At 41.5% G+C, this 20,682-nt stretch overlaps 1 protein-coding gene across 4 annotated transcripts in view; it reads right to left on the minus strand.

Moving 5' to 3' along the window:
- The window catches only part of MAP2K5 (mitogen-activated protein kinase kinase 5), a 127,350-nt gene that overhangs the window by 62,608 nt on the left and 44,060 nt on the right, over positions 1-20,682 (minus strand). For all 4 annotated transcript variants that reach the window (XM_071754120.1, XM_071754118.1, XM_071754121.1 and 1 more), the window contains 6 exons: positions 17,738-17,806; positions 17,559-17,640; positions 15,074-15,135; positions 9,798-9,846; positions 2,015-2,088; positions 1,042-1,092 (listed from right to left, as the gene is read on the minus strand). In XM_071754120.1, coding sequence (XP_071610221.1) covers positions 1,042-1,092; positions 2,015-2,088; positions 9,798-9,846; positions 15,074-15,135; positions 17,559-17,640; positions 17,738-17,806 — 387 coding nt within the window. The remainder of the gene's footprint in view (positions 1-1,041; positions 1,093-2,014; positions 2,089-9,797; positions 9,847-15,073; positions 15,136-17,558; positions 17,641-17,737; positions 17,807-20,682) is intronic.

Genomic DNA, 20,682 nt, shown 5'->3' on the forward strand with positions numbered 1-20,682 from the left:
GAAGCAGAGTCTAACTTGGGCAGTTTATTTTCAGACTGACTCTCATCAGCGTTCATCTCAGTGACCTGAACACCACACACCAGTTCTCAGGTCAGCTACAACTGCTAAGCCCACCCCAGCTAACAGCATCAGCCTTGCCCCAAATGATATATCTAAAAATGATGGGAATTTATGCTTGAAAGTATTGGGAAAAAGACAAAAGCAGTCTCATCAGAACCAGCATTCTGATCAAAATGAACTCTCATCAGCGTCCATCTCAGTGACCTGAACACCACACACCAGTTCTCAGGTCAGCTACAACTGCTAAGCCCACCCCAGCTAACAGCATCAGCCTTGCCCCAAATGATGTATCTAAAAATGATGGGAATTTATGCTTGAAAGTATTGGGAAAAAGACAAAAGCAGTCTCATCAGAACCAGCATTCTGATCAAAATTTATAAAGAGAAGCGAAACAGACTGATGACTTGGGATGTGTGGTATGAAGATCACACAACATGCCATTTAATGCCCTAAAACTCTTATTTTACCTTTAAATTTCCATGGCAGCTGCATATGGGGAACACCACCAAGGTTTTTAGGTACCAAGAAGCCCATGAGATGCCTGCACAGGTTTAAAAGCTTTGCCAAACCAAGGGCTCGGAGCAGTGGCTCCCAAACCTGATCTGCAAAAGTCACAGGTGACCAGTGGAAAGCTGTCTCCTTAATGCTGAACCATCTCTCTTCTTTGTTCTCAGTTGTGATGCAATAAAGCCAACTCAAAATAGATGAAAAATCACTTTTCCACTGTTCCTCTTCCCTATAAGCAAAGCTGTCACAGAGCTGGTGAGCACCGCTAGGAAGGGAGCGTGGGTCAGCAAGACAGGGAAGGGTTTTGTGGCACACACAGGGAAGGGTTTTGTGGCATGCACAGTTCAGACACAGCTTGGGATAAGGAGAGAGAAAGTTTGAGGATTGATTTAGAACAGATCCTGGGTGGCACAGAACAAGATACTGGGAAGAAATACTTCTTTTTAAATGTTATTCCTGCATAAATCCACTTACCGCCATATAAGCATTTGTTCCAACATACGTCTTGGCTATAGAATTCACCAGCTATCAGACAAAACAGTCTGTTAGAACCATATAAAGATAATGTGGAAATAAAATGGGCAATTATTCCTCATTTAACCTACACTCATCATTCCCATAAATCACCTAAAAATGATGTAAAAGGGAAGAAATTTATCTGCGGAGGCATTAAAAATGATTAAAATCTCTCTTTGGTTGGGAATGAGAGTTCCAATTTAAACAAGCACTGCATTTACAGTTTATGGCAGATAACCTTAAACAATTCTGTTGAAAGCAGGATGCTTATTGCTTTAGTACCCCAAACCAGTCTGATATAAAACCAGTCAATTTGAAGTAGGATTGAACGGGCTCATTTTTCAGTCAGCTGGCTCAAGATGTGAATAAAGCCACATTCATCACTTGAATGCAACGAGCACTAAATATGCTGGAGGGACAACAGACTCTGACAACTTCTAATACAAGGCTGACCTTCTCTTTGGTCCTCATGTTTGGCTGAGAGTAAAGGTGCTGAAATTCAAATCAACATCACAGCAAGCTCACGGGTCACTATCAGAGAAGTCCTCCAGGGAGGCCCAAAATGGAAATTAATTAAAATTTGTGCTGCACATTGTAAAAGCCCACCACTATTGTTACTCCCAATATTAATTTTTATTGTGGGCCAGTTGGGCTCCCCAGACACATCTCTGGTTCTGCCCTCCCTTTTGTCTGGCCAAAACGCTTTCAGATCAAAGCTGCATATCAATGAAGTTTGCTATTTGTAAGTAGTAATTACAATATCAGCAGTTTTTACTGTCATTAAACAATGAACAATCATATTCAGATGAAGAGAAGTCGCCCAGAGATTAAAGATGAATAGGGCTGTCCCAGCAGAGGGGAGCTTGCTGGGGGGCTGCTTGTCATTTTGCCATCAGAAAGGGAGGGGGCAGATAGCAAAAATTGGAATTACCTGAGTGCTAACCCCAAAGTCACACAGCTTCACCTGGCCTCGTGTGTTCACCAGCATATTAGATGGCTTCACATCTGTTCAGGGAAAAGAAAAAAAAAAAAGGATTTAATCTATATTATCCCATATAGGTGCTGTATATACAGAGATGGTTACGATAGATTTTATTAGGAAATATTTCAAAAGTGTACTGGAAACTCAACCTCTGGTTTGTAGCAGTCAGTAACACAGAGGACTTCACACCCCTGCCTCTCAAATACTAATAATTCAAATACTAATAATACTAATAATACTAATAATTCAAATACTAATAATACTAATACTCTCAAATACTGAAATCATAAAATCATTTAGGTTGGGAAAGACCCTGAAGGTCTCTGAGTCCAAATCTGTGGGTGACACCAGCCTGGGATGGACAGCAAGTGTCCTGCAGGATGGGACCTGCAATTCAAGGTCATCTTGACAAACTGGAAAAATCAGACTGAAAAAAAAAAAAAAAAAAAAAAAAAAAGATTAAATTCAACAGGGATAAACGGAAGCACCACGTTTACAGAGGGATTAATGAACCTGATAAATATAGGATTAAAGAACCACCTGGAGTGTAGGCTGGAGCAGGTCTGCAGAAAAGGCTCTCCAGATTAGGACATGAAAGGGCAGTGCCAGAGAGGGAACAAACTCTGTCACTGCACAGCTTAGGAAGAACCCCAAAGCAATGGTGCAAACAGTGAGGGCTGGTTTGGGATCATGGGTTAACAGGGCTGAGCTCTGGAGATCCATCCCAGCCCTGCCCCTTGGAATTCTACCCCTCTCCAAGCTTCCTAATGCTCTAACAGCCCTCTTTTAATTCCATGGACTCTCAAGAGCAGAATTAATATTCTATAAAAATCACAAACACCAAGTGTCCCATAAAACCACCACATGGGTAACAACCTCCCTGGCTTCCACTGCACAGAACAGCTCCAGGCTGCTGGTTTCAGAGCTTTTACAGGGATTCCTAATCCTGCTCCAGCAAACAAAACATCCATGTACATCCTAAAGCCAGCCTGCCAGCACAAAGACCTTAATGCTGACCCCCTCTGATGCCAAAAGAGGTTGGAACAATTCTGCTGCATGCTGGAAAATTGACACCTCAATAAACTGCTGAATATCCAACTTGTAGGAAACCCTGAGCATCTTTCTGTTCCAGGGATGCCAGTTGGGAAGCATAATGTGCACGTTATGGTCTGGCTTAAAGTTGGGAAGATTAGAGCACAGTGGCTTTGCCTAATCACTGCTTTCTTCTGTCAAAATGGATTAAAAGCAATAGCTTGTATCTTTGCCTTCTTTAAAAGTGAGCACTAGTTGGGTGCAGATGGATGAAACCCAACTAGAAAAGAACCTAATTTTGTTTATCATTAAGCTTGCCTTGGTTTAGCAGATGTTTTTTTGGTACCACAGAAGCTTGCTTAATTTGTCTCTGTAATGTAGAAATGTATAACCTCAATTAACAGCTGATTAAATGCCTTCCTGTATTTGAGCTAAGAATCCAGTTAAAAAAAGGGGAGCACTACACAGCTTAAGTGGACCAGTATGTTTGAAGTTAGGTATCAGTACTGCTGATATTTGCCATTTCCCCTAAGAGCCAAAAGAAAAATGAGTCCCCAGGTGAGATCTCACCTCCCAGCATCCCTGAATTTCTGTATCCTCACCTCCATCACATCTTCAGGGATTCAATCCCTGGGCTGTATTTTTGTCAGATTTTTACCTATTCCTCTGCTACAAAACACTGCAACAGAGCAATCCACACAGCCACAAAATCTCCCTTATGCTCCCCAACGACATTTGAGGAATATTTTGGTTTTTTCTTTTTTTTTTTTTTTTTTTTTTAGCAAAAAAAAAATTAACTCAATTCTTTCCTTGTAGCAACCCCCTGAGCAGCCCAACTCCTCTCTGGTGCTGAGTGACTTTGCTAAATCTAACCAGACATGCTGAGTACATCAGCAAGCTCTATCCTGGAGCCTGAGCAGAACACTCAGTTGCCCACTAATCCTGTTTAACTTTCTTTCTAAAAATATGGCAGCCACTGGAGCTCTCGTTGGATCAGAACCAACTGAACAGGAGATGCAGTTCCACACAGAGGAAACATTCTGCACCACGACTCCAGCTGCTGACAATGCTGACACTTTTAGAAGTGCAGCAGAACAAGAGGTCTCTGCTTTTAATGGTGCAACAAAAAGAATTAACACCCAAACGTGGTGGTTATAAAAATAATTAACAACCAACAGGAGAAACGTTTTGGTGCCAGGCAGCTGGAAATGGGTTTGTGGGAACTGCATTGGCTCAGAGGCATTGGGTTTTGACACAGAAAAACTCCTTTCCCTCTGAGGGAAGGGGCTGAGAAGGCAGAAACATGAAACATGAAACATCACCTTGTGGAGAGTGATGAGGCATGATGCACCTAGCCAAATTTTCCATCTCTAAAGACTCCACCACATCACAAGTCCAGAGGCAGGATGCAGCCATAAAGTCCTTGTTCCCTTAACATGTCCCACACCATGTCACAATTGTCCCCTGTCCCACAGCTCCCACCAAGGAGGAGCCAAAGCTCCATCCACCCATCACCCTGTGGCACTGGGGATCTGCAGACCCCATCTCCCCTTCCCTGCTGCCCTATGGGACATGACAGGAAGTCAATATAAAAAAAAAATAAAAATATCCACATCTGTCACTCACGAAGCTTTGTTTTACCCTGAAATCCTTCCGCAAACAACTTTAAAAAAATTAAAATTTTAAAGAAAAAAATGAATTGCTCATCAGCCTAGTAAGGAAGTGGCTCCTTTGCAGGCCAGGAACAATCCTGAGCAAGCTGCAGCCCAACCAGCTGTGCTAACAACAAATACTGCCTGTCCTTCCAGCAGGACTGAAAAAGCACTGCAAAAGGAGGATTTAAGCAAATTCTTTGCCATGAATTCCAATGGCTGTGTTGGTTTTCTCAAGAAAAGAAGACAGTCCCAGGCAAAAGTGTCACTTCACAAAATCTCTCACATTGGAAGTAAGGAGAAAAATCCCCCAATCAGTAAATAAGCCTTTTTGTTTCATAAACCACTTCAGTTAATGGGTTAAACCACCTTTTTTTTGTTGTTGTTGCTTTGGTTTTGGTAAACAAATGTGCATAAATAATGTTCTGCACCATCTGCTTGTGATTAATATTACTGTTTAGAAGTGCAAGAATTTAAACAAGAGCCAAAAGGGGTCATTATGCTCCCATTACCAGTGCTTGCTTAATACAGATGATTTCTATGAAGCATCATTACAGAGGATGAACAAGTCCTCTTTAGGATGGATCTGCCTGAGTCCTTTCACCTCTCTGCAAATAAGTGGGACCTCCAAGCTCTTATTTACCAGTAAACAGAACTGTCAGATGTTCAGCTTTTTGAACACCAAACATTTCAGTCATCTCCTCTTATTGAAAAGCAAACAGATTAATGCTTGTGGGAGGAAAAAAAAAAAAGCACAACAACAAACCAACAAAAAACCCAAACCACCAGATTTTTAAAAGCTGTCTGTTGATTTTTTTTTCTGTCTTTTAAATACCAACCTGCTATACACCAGGTTCAAGGGAGGCAAGAGACACAAAAGCACAATTTTAGCTGCAGACAGCTGGCAGAACATTACTGCTAACAAAGTGAAGCTGCTGGAAGAATGAAAATATTCTTGTGCCACCACGACCTCCCCAGCATGCTTCTTGCAGAGGCCAGGGTATTTTTTTTTTAAAACAAGCTCCAGTGGTCCAGAAGTGTGTGTGCATCTGTTTAGCTATAAACACATAAACACCAGAATCTATGTATAGGCACACACACACACACATATACTCACACTCTAGTGTTTTATTTTGTGCTTTCTTGTACCTGGCACTAATACTGATCAATTCTCACCAAGCAGAAGGAAAAAAAAAAAAGTCCAACACACTGCTCATTTTGGGTGAAATCTTCAGCAAATGACAGTTCCTGCCAAGAAAATTCAGCTTGGGTATTGCACAAGTGTCTGTCCCTAATACCAGCACCCCTCTGCTCCAGTTAGCTCAGCCTTGAGTGCACACCAAGAACCAGAAATCACTTCCAAAAACTCTGAGGCAAATTTAAAATCCAGTCAGAAGCTGAAGTCCCCAAGCTGTGCAAGTTTCCCTGACCCCAGTTACAGTCAGACACAGAAGTACAGATCAGCACAATTAAACACTGCTGGGTAACATTTATTTCCTCCACTTCCTTTAATAAGGAGGTGTGAAGAGAGGAAAACATAGGAGATAAAATGCATATAGTCTATACTTATTCTTGAACTTAACAGATTTTGGTTTGTCTTTAGCCAAACTTTGACTTTGTACATGATTAGCCTTGTTTAATTGCTAATTCTGTTTTAAATCTGAGTTCATTTCTCATTACCCTTCCATTTCTACTTCTTATCCTCTGGGGAAAAGAGCACACTTATCATTGGGCCATTCTCACATCTTCCAAAGAAGTGGTGTAGGTGTTAATCTTATGTTTATGTTTGATGTGGGTGTGATGCCTACCACTCCAGCTTTGGGTTTATTAATATGCACGGCTATCACCTCATTAGTTGCAAGCTTTGTTTTGAAGTTAAGCTGCAATATTTGCTGAAATGTCTGATCTGGAATAAAAGACTTGCTCATTGTTTGTTTCCTCTGCTTTAATCCACCCTCCAGTCACAAACTGGCTGTTGCTGCACTGCCTTCCACAGCTCCTTCAAGACAATTCTTGCTTCTCCACCTTGGTTTGCACAGCCCTGGAAATTCTTGGGTCACCAAAGAAGTCAGGGTCACATTTTCCTTCCTTTCCCTCTGATGTATTATCATAGAATCATGGAATTGGCTGGGTTGGAAGGGACCTCAGAGCTCACCAAGTCCAAGCCTTGCTCCACTCCCCCCGTGGTTCCCAGCCCATGGCACTGAGTGCCACATCCAGGCTCTTTGGAAATATCTCCAGGGATGGAGAATCCACCCCTTCCCTGGGCAGCCCATTCCAATGCCTGATCACCCTCTCCCTAAAGACATTCTTTCTAATGTCCAACCTAAACCTCCCCTGGCACAACTTGAGACCTCTTGTGCCCTCTTGTCTTGCTGAGAGTTGCCTGGGAAAAGAGCCCAACCCCCCCCTGGCTCCAACCTCCTTTCAGGGAGTTGTAGAGAGTGATGAGGTCTCCCCTGAGCCTCCTCTTCTCCAGCCTCAACACCCCCAGCTCCCTCAGCCCTTCCTCACAGGAATTCTGCTGGATCCCTTCCCAGCCTCCTTGCTCTTCTCTGGACCTGCTCCAGCACCTCAAGCTCCTTCCTGAGCTGAGGGGCCCAGAACTGGACACAGGACTCAAGCTGTGGCCTCCCCAGGGCTGAGCACAGGGGCAGAATCCCTTCCCTGGACCTGCTGGCCACGCTGTTCCTCAGCCAGCCCAGGATGCCATTGGCCTTCTTGGCCACCTGGGCACACTGCTGCCTCCTCTTCAGCTTCCTGGCAATCCAGACTCCCAGCTCCCTTTCTGCCACTCTGTGCCCAGCCTGGAGCTCCCCAGGGGGTTCTTGTGTTGAACCTCATCCCCTTGGGATCAGCCCAACTCTCCAGTCTGTCCAGGTCCCTCTGCAGAGCCCTCCTGCCTTCCAGCTGATCCACACTTCCCCCAGCTTGGTGTCATCTGCAAATTTGCTGCTGATGGACTCAATCCCCTCATCTAAATCATCAATAAAGAGATTAAACAGCACTGGGCCCAACACTGATCCCTGGGGGACACCACGGCCGCCATTTTGATGCAGCCCCGTTCAGCACCACTCTCTGGGCCCCTTCCAGCCAGTTCCTAACCCAGCACAGAGTTCTCCTGTCCAATTAAAACCAGGAGACAGCTGATGACTGAGAAACAGGGATCTTCCACATCCATTTTCAGGATACAGAAGTACACAAACATGGCTCTCTACCTTAAAAATGGGTACAGATTAATCCTGAAAACCAGTCCCTTGAGGAAACTCTGCTGGATGCTGGCATGTCAGTTATCCCCTCCGTGACATTTCACAGTCCTGTTCTCACCTTGCTCAATCAAGCAACAGACCAAGGCCAGAAAAACCTGAAGTGTGATGAAAAAAATCAGTTTCTGTGCTTTTCTTTAGACCACAGCAAGGACCATACGTAGCTCATCAAAAACTCAGAGGTGCTCCACAATCAAGGCAAAGAAACCCATGCAGGAGGGGAGACTGTGGGTTTTTTTTACAGGCAAAGTGAAAATCAGACCCAAGTTCTACATTTACAGACATTAAAACATTATTTACAGCACTTATGCCTGACCACAATGCTCTGTCCAAATAACATGGCCTGAATCTCCAATCAAAAAAAATGAAAAATGAAAAAAAAAATTCCAATTTGCTTTTCTGTTTGAATGCTACAAAAATCTACCAAAGGCTGTAGTCTATTCAGAGCAATATACAGCCCTGGATGTTCCAGCTACCTGTTCTTTTATGTTTATAGAATCTGACAATTGCTGTGATAGCTCTGGGATCCAGACTGCTCATCCTTTTGCTGGGAGTGGATGGAGCTGATGTCTCTCTCTGCCTCTGGAAACGTGCAGGTGAAATGTTTAAACCACCAGCAGAAACAAAGCCTCCTTGGTAACCTCTGCTGATGGACTCTGGGTTATTTCTGTTCTCTGAACCCATCAGCCACCCATGGTGACAGCAGTTGCCTTTGTATTTCACTCCCCCCCCTAACTGGGAGTAGGAAAACCAAGTGATTACTTTGATCTCTACTCACCCTTCTGGCCACAGCCTCACAGCTACTTCTCAGCCACTCCAAAACTAAGTACCCAAGAAGAAATGGTCTTACTTAGTCTGGCTGCAACTGAAAATTTTCTCTCTACACTTTTCTTTCAAGCACAAATGCTGCTGGTTACTGCAAACTCCAACTGTGCACAGGGGCTGAGTGAGCAGATGGGTTAAATTAAACAGTACTGTTAGCAACATTAGAACCAGAGCACTTAGTTGCAGACACTTTAGAAACATTATAAATGGAATGAGGTTCTTTTTTTGGTGGGGTTTTTTGTTTTCTTTTTTCTTTTCTTTTTTTTTTTTGTGTGTGGGGTAAAAGGGAAAGGTTTTTTGTACTTTAGCATTTTCCACTGTTTCCAAAACAGACTGGTTTTGACAGTTCTTTGGTATCTGAACAAACTTAGCACACCAGAAAGTTTTTTAACAAACTGTAACAACACCTAAAAAGTAAGAAATCCATGAGAAGTTTAAGTAAATACAGATTAGCTTCAGGAAAGAGAATAAACACCAAAATGCCTTATGTCCAAGCAGCTTTAAAGTTTTCTTAATTATTCATGACCATGTTAAAGAGGGGACCACAATTTTAGAGAACTGCAACTCTAGCAATGCCTGTGGCTATCATGTGAGACTTCTCAAGTTAGTAAAAAATGTCATAATTTATCTTCTAGTCTCAATACTAGTCAAACATCTGATTTTCCTGGCTGATTTTTCCACTGGGCACCTGTTTGCAATCCTAAGCATCTAAATCTCTATAAAATTCAATTCTCCCTTTAGTTGTTTCTTTGGAGAGGAGGCAGGAGGGCAATAAAAGAGAAGAGCAGTAAAAATATTTTATCAGAAAATCTGCAAGGCTAATGAGTAGGATTCATTCTGCATTACTCCACTGGAATCAAACCAGATGTTAATATGGTCTACTGTCTCTGTACAAAGTATTGTTAAAATAAAATAATGTGGAATTTCACTGGGAAACAGAAAACATCTGTTACTCACCTCTGTGTAAAATCTTTAAACTCCATAAATAGGTAAGGCCTTTCACAACCTGAATTTAAAAGAAAAAGCAACATGTATTAAGGAGTCCTAGGAAAAAACACTACACACCTCTGCTGGTAGGAGACTTAAAGACATGAGTTCCAAGGAAGAATGAGACCACAAAAAGGGAAGACAAAGCTCTTCCAAAGGACTGCAGGACACAGATGAACCCCTACTGCAGATCCCCAGGTTCTTTAAGGAGAAATAAATACCTTTTTCCCCAGGATCTGTGTGTTGAGGTCAGTTGGGCTTATCCTGAATCCCTGCAGACATTTCACTGCATTTTTAATTAACCTACCTGGGGTGTTAAAAATCATGAAAGGCAAAGTGCATCATGATTTGTCTCCTTGCAACAAAAGCAACTCAGTGAAACTAAAGGCAAGCAAATAAAATTTCTTAACTGCTTCTTCCACTTCACCCTCCCTTCCCCTTTCTTTGTATTTGCTGCATCTGGACTTCTTTTCTCCTCTGATTCCCATCCTTTTAATTAATACAAATGCTGAGCAGTTCTCCTCAAGCTGTATAAATGGTCTCATTCTTCATTTTACTCATCCTGGAGTATCCCAAACCCCCCAAAATTAATATTAACATAATTAATACAAAAATAGCTGAAAAATACAATTGGGACCCCAAGAAGATACAAACTGGGGCAGACTTTGGCCTCTTATTCCAAAATTTGGTCCTTCCACTGGCTAAAAAGTTCAAACCCAACTTCAAACCCTATTACTCCAGTAACCAGAAGTACCAGAAGTACTTTAATGAAAATCAGAACATTTCTAGGATGAATGCAGGTTGTGCTTCCCCAAACCAAAACCTGTGACACACCCTCACAGAAAATTTGTCCACACAGCTCTTCCAGAGCTGACAGGATCATCACTGGATCCAGCTGTCACTCTATTTCCCAGGTACAACATCATTTTAATAGCCTCAAATTAAAAAAAAAACATCCAGTCAACACTGTAAAAGAGCAGCTGGATATTACAAGTAAACCTCTCTGCAGGTTGTTTTTCAGTAAAGTAATTAAACCCCAATACTTCTTGCATTTTGAACTGATTTTCCCCTCTAGATTTAATACCTTGACAAGAACTACCAAGATTCAATAGATATTTTGTACCCAACTCATCTCTGCTGTCTCAAGCCAGCTTTTTTAGCAGAGCAAATCTTTTTTTATAGTTTCCATCTATGAGATGACATTTCATTCCTTTTCCTGAGACACTCTGTGAATCAGAGTTACAATCTTTTCATTGTCCAAGTCAACTGAAATGAAATTACTTCTGTTACACTGATCAAGAAGCACTAAAAATATTACACAGCCTGAAAGCAGAGTGTAGGAATTCTCATCCTTCCTACTGGATGGGAAAACTCTAAATTTGATTCTGTAACCAAAAATAATGACAGTGGAATCTGATTCTCTCCATGCCCAGCAGTTTGGCCTTGCCCAGGTCCACCTTCCAAAAAGCAAACAGGGGAATTCTACTTTTTGACATATGAAAAAGAGGAGGAAAAAAGAAGTATTGATGCAAAAAGAAATAGTGCAACATTTCAAACTTCCTCTAGTGATTGTGAGACTAGTAAAGCTTCTTTGATTATTAAACATATATTTAGACTGTTTAAAAACTTTTTAAATCATTATAAAAATATTTATTTATTTTAAAGCATGTGTCCACAGGAAAAAAGGAACCATTTCTTATAGAAAAAATCAACAGCTGTGAGTTATTAAACATCTTGATTATGGAAGATGTGCTGAATAAGCAGTTCTAAAAGACACAGTATTAAACAAACTCTCACATTCTGATTCTCTCAGCATGCAAAGGCTGATGAAAAGAATTCTTCTCTTTATCCTGGGCTGCAAAGATGCTCACAGGAGCCCCTCAAACAGACAAACCTAAGGTATTGCTGTACACTTACCTTACATTTGCCTATTAGTGAAGGCCTCTTAAGTATTAAATATTATTCTAAGATGGTTCTGGAACAGAGTATCTTTTGATTGAACATCTAGCAGGAATTATTGGTATTCAGTAAAGTAGGCTTTACAACAATGACTTGACAAAGCCTTGACACAAAAAGTACTTCTGCCTGCTGTCAATCACTCACTCTCCTGACAGTTCAAGTGCACATCCTTTCAGGGAGAGCTTCAATCAACATTAGCACTCAAAATACAGTGCACAATGTCACTGCTTCAGAAATTGAAAGGAAAATAAATGTGTGAAGTGGGAAGCAAAGGTAGGACAGATTTTACACTGGCAGACCCCAAAGAAGTATCAGCCCAAACTCAGGAGAGTGACCACCACATCACTTTGGGGTTCCCAAGATACATTTTTCTTTTTGGACCCCAGTCCAACTAAACAACTCAAAGAAGAGGAGAAATTTCCCCTCCTAGAGCTGGTGTCTCACACAAGCAATCAGAAGGAATTTATGATGAAGTCAAAGACCCCTCCAGCTTCTTGGGGACCCAAAGCCTCAGCAGCCCCTACCTGTCTCTTACCACTTTATCCTGCCCCTGAATAAAAAGTGCTACTGCCCAGGTCCTGGCCAATGCTCCCCCCTCTTCTGAGGATCTCTTTTCACTGCCTGGCTTTACTTTTAGCATTCTGCCTTTCAGCCTCACTCTTTACCCCTTAAAAAAAATAAATAACCCAAGAGGGAGGAGTATCACACTTGGCAGGATTTTTCTGACACTCCAGTTTGGAAGCTGATTGTCCACCAAGCTGGAATGAGGAGAATGCTGAGGTGCTGCTGAATTTCTACCTCTGCCTGAACCATCTTCCTCCTGAAAAGGTCTCACTTAAAAACGTCTACAAATACAACAAAGGGGTAATCTAATTACAGATGTGCAGGTCACACACATTATTGAACATCTTCAACAGACCAGTCCATCAGAATAAAAGACAAATGACCCTCTGCAAGTGGTGCAAGGGAGGTAGAAAGAAAACATCCAGACTGGAAATTAAAAAAAAAAAGAGATTATGGAAGCTCCAAATTTTGTCCACAGAATCCATCCATGCAAGCTCCAGCTTTTGCCTGACATTCTCCTTCTCACAGAAATCCTTTGGGTGATCTTCCCAAGCTTCCTGGGGTGGAGATTCTGGTATCTGTGTCCAGGGCATGGCCAAGAGGTACCTGAACCTCCCCAAGGGGCTGAGCTGAAATGCCAGGCACCCAGATGCAGTGTGGCCACTTGTGAAGACTTAAAGGAACCATTCCTGCTGCCACTGACCAAGGAGAGAGAAAACAAAAGCTTTCACTGCCTCCTTCCAACAAACCTTCCATGCCAATCCAGCAAAAAAAAAATCAGCACCAGAGCAGGGGAAGCTGCCAGGGCTGGTTCAGCCTCAGTGCACACCTTCTGTCACAGAGAGGCAGGAGAAAAGGGAGAGTTTCTTCTTGGAAAGCACCTGCTCCTTTGTTCACCTCTTTGCTGACCCTCTGCACTGCAGAGCCATGGCACAAGCTGCTGAAGCATCAAATAAAATAACCAGAGAAAGGCAGGTAGCAGCTCCATGTCAGGGAGTCTTGCTCACTAACTAAGAGTTTTCTAAAGAGATGACCCTGCAGGTGAACTAAAAAAAAATAGAGAAAGACATAAAAGATGGGGCTGAAGCAGCACCATTAGGGGTAAGTGAAGAATTGGAAGTGAACATCTGCAGCAAACTGAGCCAGGTGGGCTGGGGGAGGATGGGGAGAGGAGAGACAAAGGAAATAAAGGAATGAGAAGGCAAGTGTGGATGTATTAGGTGCACATTATGCAGTGAGATAAGGAAAAGGGGGTGGGAACCACCTGAAGGAATGCTGGGAGGCCCTTCCCAGGCTTATTACACTGCTCACATTCTATTTAGCACCAGGAATCTGAGGACACCATGAGTAACTGAGCATTGTTCCACAAGGAAGGAGAGATGAAACGTTTTCACTCTGAACTAAAGGTGAAAAGCATTCAAATTCCATAAGGATCTGCCAGGCTACATAATGAGCAGATTTGAAGCTACTTAGAGGAAACAGCATCAGAGAAGGATGTTCATCACCCTGGGCAGGCCACACAAATTAAGAGAAAGTAGAGCTGTGAATTACAATGAACAGAGACTAAATAGCTGCCTGTGTTGGATTAAAGGATTTAAATTGTCAGCTTGATGTATAATGAATGTGAAAACCCAGCACTTAATTAAATGGCACATGATAGAATAACTTTGTTATGCTTTAAACTGCTTTAAGTTATCAAAGTATTCCTTATATTTAGCAATTGTTTAGCAGTATCTCTCTCCCTTGTGAGATCCACTAAGACACTGGTCACTTACCCTGTGTTCAGCTCTAGTAAATACAGATGTTTGGGTTTTTTAGTTCTCTTTTTTTTTGTTTTGTTCTGTAAGCTGAGTTATCAGTCATGGCCAGTGAATTTCTAGCAACACAAAGTCACTGAAAGCTGCTGGATGGGCTACCAGGTGCTCCAAGGATCCACCTTGCTACCAAGCTCAGACACTGATGGTTCTTGCTAGATCCCAGCCCAGCTCCCTGCTCACCCTCCCTAAAATGATTATTACCTCTTCAACCATGACTGCTCACGTGGGAAGGGTCCCAGCACAGTGGGGAGAGAGCAGCCTGTCCCCAGGCAGCCTTTGGCAGGCCCTGGCTTATGCCAAATCCAATCTTCAGCCTCCTCCTTATCTGCCTTAAGGAGTCCATCTGCCACAGAGGAGGGCAGGGGATGTGTGCCCTGCATTGGGGTAACAGGAACTGACTCCAGTTTTCAACTGAACTGAGGAGGAGGACAGAGAGAATGGAAATGACACAGAGGAATCAGCAGGAGAGGGGCAGGCCAGGGCTTCTGAATCACTTTGTAAAGAAACCATATAGCACAAAAGGACTTAAAGGCTCAATAAAGGTGATTAAGAGGATCACTCGAGTGTTGATGTGAAGAAACATGACCACAGACTTCTCCAGCAAATTCACTTTTTTTTTTTTTTTTTTTGTGATCCCATTCAATTTATCACATCCTTTTACATTTCTTGAATCCCCAGCAACCCACGTGCTGGTCATTCAAAAGGGAAAAGCTTCCTTAACCCTTGTGCATAGAGGGTGGTGGTGAGGAAGAGCAGAAGATAGGACAGAACCTCCTTTTCTTTCAGACAAAATGAGGACACAGATCCTGGAGATGACTCAGTCCCAAAGGGCCACACGTGCACTTAAATCAGAGATCTGTTACATGCACAATCAAAAAAGAAAGACAAAAAGAAAGAAGTACTTACAGCTACTGCTATTCTTCCAAGTACATGCTCTGGAATTTTTCTATAAACATCCAAAGAACCCCCTGCAGGGACAAACAAGATGTGCTTAGGTAATACAGAATGAAATACTGCCCTAGATTTGAAGTCACAAGGGTTTTCTAGGCTTTGGTTATTAATAAAATCACCATCAGTGATATAACAATAACAGTGGCAGAAATAACTGACCTTAAAAAATCTACCCAACTCTGAATAAACACATGAACCTGTACTCAGAGACTTATTTTTAATTGTGTTACTTATTTTCTGCTTGGAGCAACAACATTCAAACTCCTTTTAGAAAACCTCCCAGTCAGAGAACATCAAAATTGGAGAACTCAAAACCAGCAGGCTTGAAGTAACTTCTCTGGAACAAGGATGTCATGGGAAAAAGCTAAGGAAGACTTAAAAATCTAAAGAAATCTAACCCTTGGCCCCAAAACCTGATGCTAACATTACATGGCATCTGATACAGTAATTATACAAATGATTAAAGCTGGTTTCTCCTGATGATCAAACCAGTGGAAGTTGAGTTGAGTGTTGCACATTGATGTCTGAAAATGAAAGACAAGGTGCTCCTGGGCAGGATTCACCAGCAAACTCCAGTATGGGACAAAAGTTACTGTCTGGTATAACCCTGACCAACCAGCATCATATGGTCAAGGGGAAACCTAAATCCCTCTAATCCCCAAGGGAATAGGAAGGAGATGGATCCAGGAAATATTGTAAACTGGCCTAAGGTAGGCAAAAAGGGCAAAAAAACTGGCAAGGCTAAAGCTGTTCATCTGCAGGATGAGAAAATTTGTTTGCTTATCTTTACCTGCACCCTTACACACCACAATTAAAGTTCTGAGAAGGGGGGAAAAAAAAGGGCAAAGCCTCTTTATTTGCATTTTGTTCTTCCTTTAAATGATTGCTGTTGCTTCTTGCCAGAAGGAGAGCACAACATGAGGCAGAGCAGAGGTCATCTCCAGTATAATTCCAATTTGTGCCTGGTCAGTAAACACCATCACTCTGCAACGTCACGAGGGACCTGTACCCTAAAGGCTTAAATATTTTCCAACAAGAAATTCAGAACTGCAAGCTTTTGTGTCTGTCATCTTTAAAAATCTCTGAATTAGCAGGAGCACACATCCTCCTGGCAGATGCATGTTTTGGCACGAGGAGCAGATGCTTCCCCCACTGCCTGTGACTCCTGCTGAACGTGGGCTTGCAAGTCTGAGTGTGACTGCAAGGACAGAAAAGAGAATTGGTTAAGAGTCACCCAACACCAGAACAGCCAAAAATTTAACTTGTGGGCTTTGCTGAAGCAATGTAATACTTCTTTATCAAATATGGAAAATCAAAGATGCTTGGAAGAAGGACACACTGATCACTGGGAGGTAGGAAGTGAGAGAAGAAAGAACCAACAGTATGAACAGACCATTTTAACAGGGAGGGAAAGAAAAAAAAAAAGCACCAAAACCCCTAAAGGGCTTGATCCAGGGTCACTATTAGAAAGAAAGAAGCTACTCAGCAATGTTTAATGGTACACATTTGGCCTTGGAAATTTTTCCTGCCAGAAAGCCTTCCCTCCACAGTAAATTATTTGAAAGATCCTTGCTGCTTTCTATCCAGCTCAACTGAACCTTTCTGAAAAACCTGGAGAGGGCATAAAATGCTGGCTCACAAGAAAAACCTGGAGGGAGAAACAGACTCTGGCTTGGAAAAACAAGGTGATGGATGCTGTGAAGGAGGTTCCTGCTCCTGAGACACAAGGGGACTGCATCTGCCCTGAGACAAGCTCCCAGAATGGATACACAGAGGGCAGCAGTGCTGAGCAATTATCCTGAGTATCCTTATCCTGCCTTTTCTCCAGGAATTTCAAAGCAAAGCATGAGCACAATGCCAGCAGCATCAGGTTGTGGGGACAGGGATGCTCCTGGTCTAAAGCTTCACCTCAGGAGAAAGAGGAGAACACTCCAAAAAGAACTCAGGGCAGCCCTGCTAAAACAGCTGTGTGAGAAAATAATTCCTTGTCTTGCAATTAAGAGATCATTTCCCCTGAAAACTCACAGGATGTTGGGTTAATAGATTTCTCTAAAAGAAAATCTGTTTTGGCTACCAAAATAGTAGATGTCAGAAACAGCTGTTTTGTCACTGAGGACAGATTGTCTGGAAGACTCAAATATCAACCCACAAATTAAACTTGCATTTATTTCTCTCCTATTTACATTTTCAATAAAAGTAAGTGAAGTTACACTTGGGAAAATTCATAGTACCACGGGGAATAAAACACAATCCTAATACTCATCTTTCTTTTTTAAAAACCACCACCACCACACCCTACTTCCTAGGATATTAATATATTAATACTTCACATTTTCAAGCCATGCTCCTGCATTTTGCTCCATTCTGGAAAAACTCACCTTGATACCATTTTCTCACTTACATGCTTAACAATCAAAACCACACTGGATACACAACTCACCATCCATGAACTCTGTACACAATGAAATTCTGTTTTCTACAAAAAAAGCACCATAAAATCCTATGATATACGATGAGTCACACTGGAAAAAAGACAGGAAAAAAGAGAAAAGAGTGTTTTAAAATTTGCTTTAAGAAAATTATAAAGCAAGAATAATGAAAATGGGAAAATCTACATACCTTGTAAAGAATTTCTAACTCAGACATTATCTGCTTCTGGAGTTCCAGTGTTATATCTAAGGGTATGACCTAGAATACAAACAACAGACAAATGGTTAGAAATAGAAAGTAATTCAAACTAAAACCCAGAAAAGCTACAAAATAATTAACCTTATGTGAGAAAAGGAAAGAAATAGGTGGAAAGAAAATTTTCATGCAGCAACAAGCAGAGGAAGGAAAGGAGCAGCCTTATTTACTTTTAAAAGCTTTGCTAACATATTGTTGTTAACTCTAGGGGCTAAATAAGTACCTCAGTATTGGAAATATCTCTTGATGTCTCACTGGGGCCCTAAAGGTCTTCTACAACTGCTCCTGCAGTTTCAGTTTGTTTAATTATTTACCCCCTTTTTAATAGGAATCCCTAACCCTGCAGGAAACATGGAAAACTTTTAAATATACAGAAAAAAAAGGCAGATGATGCCCAAGCCTCTCTACCATCTGCTGAGCATCACCAAAGCATTCCTCAAAACCACTACAAGCAACCTGGCTTTGAGCACCACTCCCAGCCATGCTCATCTTCCTCTTCCTTCCTCCACATCCCCCTTTTCCCATCCTTTTGAGCCAGGTTGCTGGTTCCAACAGAATGGGGATGGGAAGTCAACTTTTACCATCAATTCTTTGCCATGGTTATGTTAAGGGTTGCACTAAGAGCTACTCTATAAACCAAAAAGGACTCTGACTGCATTTAGCCTGGGGCAGTCTGCTCTCCCACACTATTTAATTTTAATATTTTAAGCTAAAGGAAACAAAAATCTAAAAATCTACCAATTTGGAGAATTAGTAAAATGGATATTATAGGCTGTGGTCACTGCTGATGAAATACAGAGAGAACATTTCCAAACACGTGCATTTTAGAGCATCAAAATCTGTCTAAAAGAAAAAAAAAATGATAACCTGTTTCTATCAAGAGTTTGCTTTAGGGTTATTTATAAAAGCTGTCACTAAACTAAATTGTAAGTGTAATACAGGGCTGCCAAGAAAGGTTTAACACACTTGTCTAGATCAATAATCATTTGCCAACAATATATTCACTTACATTTTCCCAGCATGAAAAACTTAAAATAATTTGCTGGAATACCACTGAATATTAACAGAATTTCATTGCTGAGAGTCTAAAATTAAACTTTAACTCACTCAACTCTGCTCAGAGGAAGAAATTTCCCTGCTTCCATCTCTGTGAAGGTTTCAGAGACTCAAACAATGACTACTTAGCATGAGGGGTGTCAAAGCCATCACTGACATCTCATCAAGGCAGACCTGGCATGGGGAAAGGTCTCTGCTTGATTTGCATTAACTATAATTACAAACAGCCCCTGCATCCTAATTGGGAGCAGAACCTGGGAGAGCCCAGCTCCCCTCTTCACAAGTCTTGGGGACCTAGAGAAATGTGCTGCAAGGCTACATATGTCTCACCACCAAACAAATCAGGGGATTATTAACAGATTATCTCCTTTTTATATCTCATTTTCTCCCCAGAACTACAGTACAGAAGTGTTTCCTTCTGTTTAAAACCACGTGGCTTGTGTGACAACACCAAGGGAGGTGCTGATGCCAAGTTTGGAGGAGCTTTATCTTATTTACAGCACTGAACTGGGTGCAGAAAGAGGAAAATAAAATTATCAGTACAGCAGTGCCTTATCTGTAACCTCCATGGTCACTCTTCCCATGTTTAACAGTCCCAAGAGTATTTAGAAAATGAAGTTGGGAGGGGTGGAACAGCTTGTCAGAGGGTGTGAGCTGGCAGCATAAGCCTGGTAAAAGCAAGAAAAAAAGCCCCATCCTCTCCTCAAACCCTTTGCTACCAAGGAAATAAGGATTCAGCTGCAACTGTAGCACAGGTAAGCAAATGAGATGTGATATTAGACTACAAACTTCTCAAAAATGGCAAAAAAAAAAAAAAAAAAAAAAAAAAAAAAAAAAAAAAAAAAAAAAAAAAAAAAAAAATCACTGTGACTTCACCAAAATTCTTGAGCACAGAAAAACAAAGCCCAATTCACCCAAAGCCCAATTCAGGTAATGAAATTTATCTCTGTAGAAAAGAACACATGCAGGAGCTGAGTTTCATAACAAGTTTTTATCAGAAACTACAACTAAAGCCTGAGGAGCTGGGATTACAAAATTAGCAAGCTTCTAATGTCCCTGCACACAACATTCCCACCATTTCCAGTGAAAAAATACTCATTTTTCCAAGAGGAATACCTGAGCATATTTCCTCTGCTCTCCACTACACCTCCAGGACAAATAAGGATGAGTTGTCAAGTTAAATACAAGCAGTCAAGTGACTGAATTATAATTTACTCTGTGCTCAATTTAAATTAGTGTGAGGCTATTAAAATATACAGTATAAATACTGCAATTCATCACAAGCTGTCATGGATGACTTCATCTATTTGCTGGAGTGGCATACGTTCCACTAAAGGGAATGAGAGGAAAATCACAGGTCAAATTAAGCTGCTATTCTGGTTTAATTCACTTATTTAATCTGTGGCGACGTAATTGTCTTTTACAGTATGTACAACTCAAAGGAAATTTGGGAGTATTATAGTCAGTATACAAATGATTAATCAAATGGTCCATTTGAATGCCAGCTTAAGAGCAGGAGAAACCACAAGCAGCTGAAGTCTGAAAATCAGCCAGGCTGGGCTCTGCCTTCCCATTCGGATTTTTCCCCTCTAATGAGGCCACCTTAGGAAAAAAATTCTGTTTAATCCTCTGCACATTTTTGAGTTGTAAAGTTCACAGGAAAAATATGTAATGACACAGCTTAATCCATAATATAGGTGTAATGCACTGGTTTGTTTTCCTGCTCAATACAACTGCAAGATCCACTACCAGAAGTGTTATCTTCTTCTGTAAAATCTGTACATTATCATCCAAAAAAAAAAAAAAGCCTCCAAAATGCAGAA

The sequence above is a fragment of the Heliangelus exortis genome, chromosome 11 (assembly GCF_036169615.1).
Source record: "Heliangelus exortis chromosome 11, bHelExo1.hap1, whole genome shotgun sequence".
NCBI classification, from domain to species: domain Eukaryota; kingdom Metazoa; phylum Chordata; class Aves; order Apodiformes; family Trochilidae; genus Heliangelus; species Heliangelus exortis.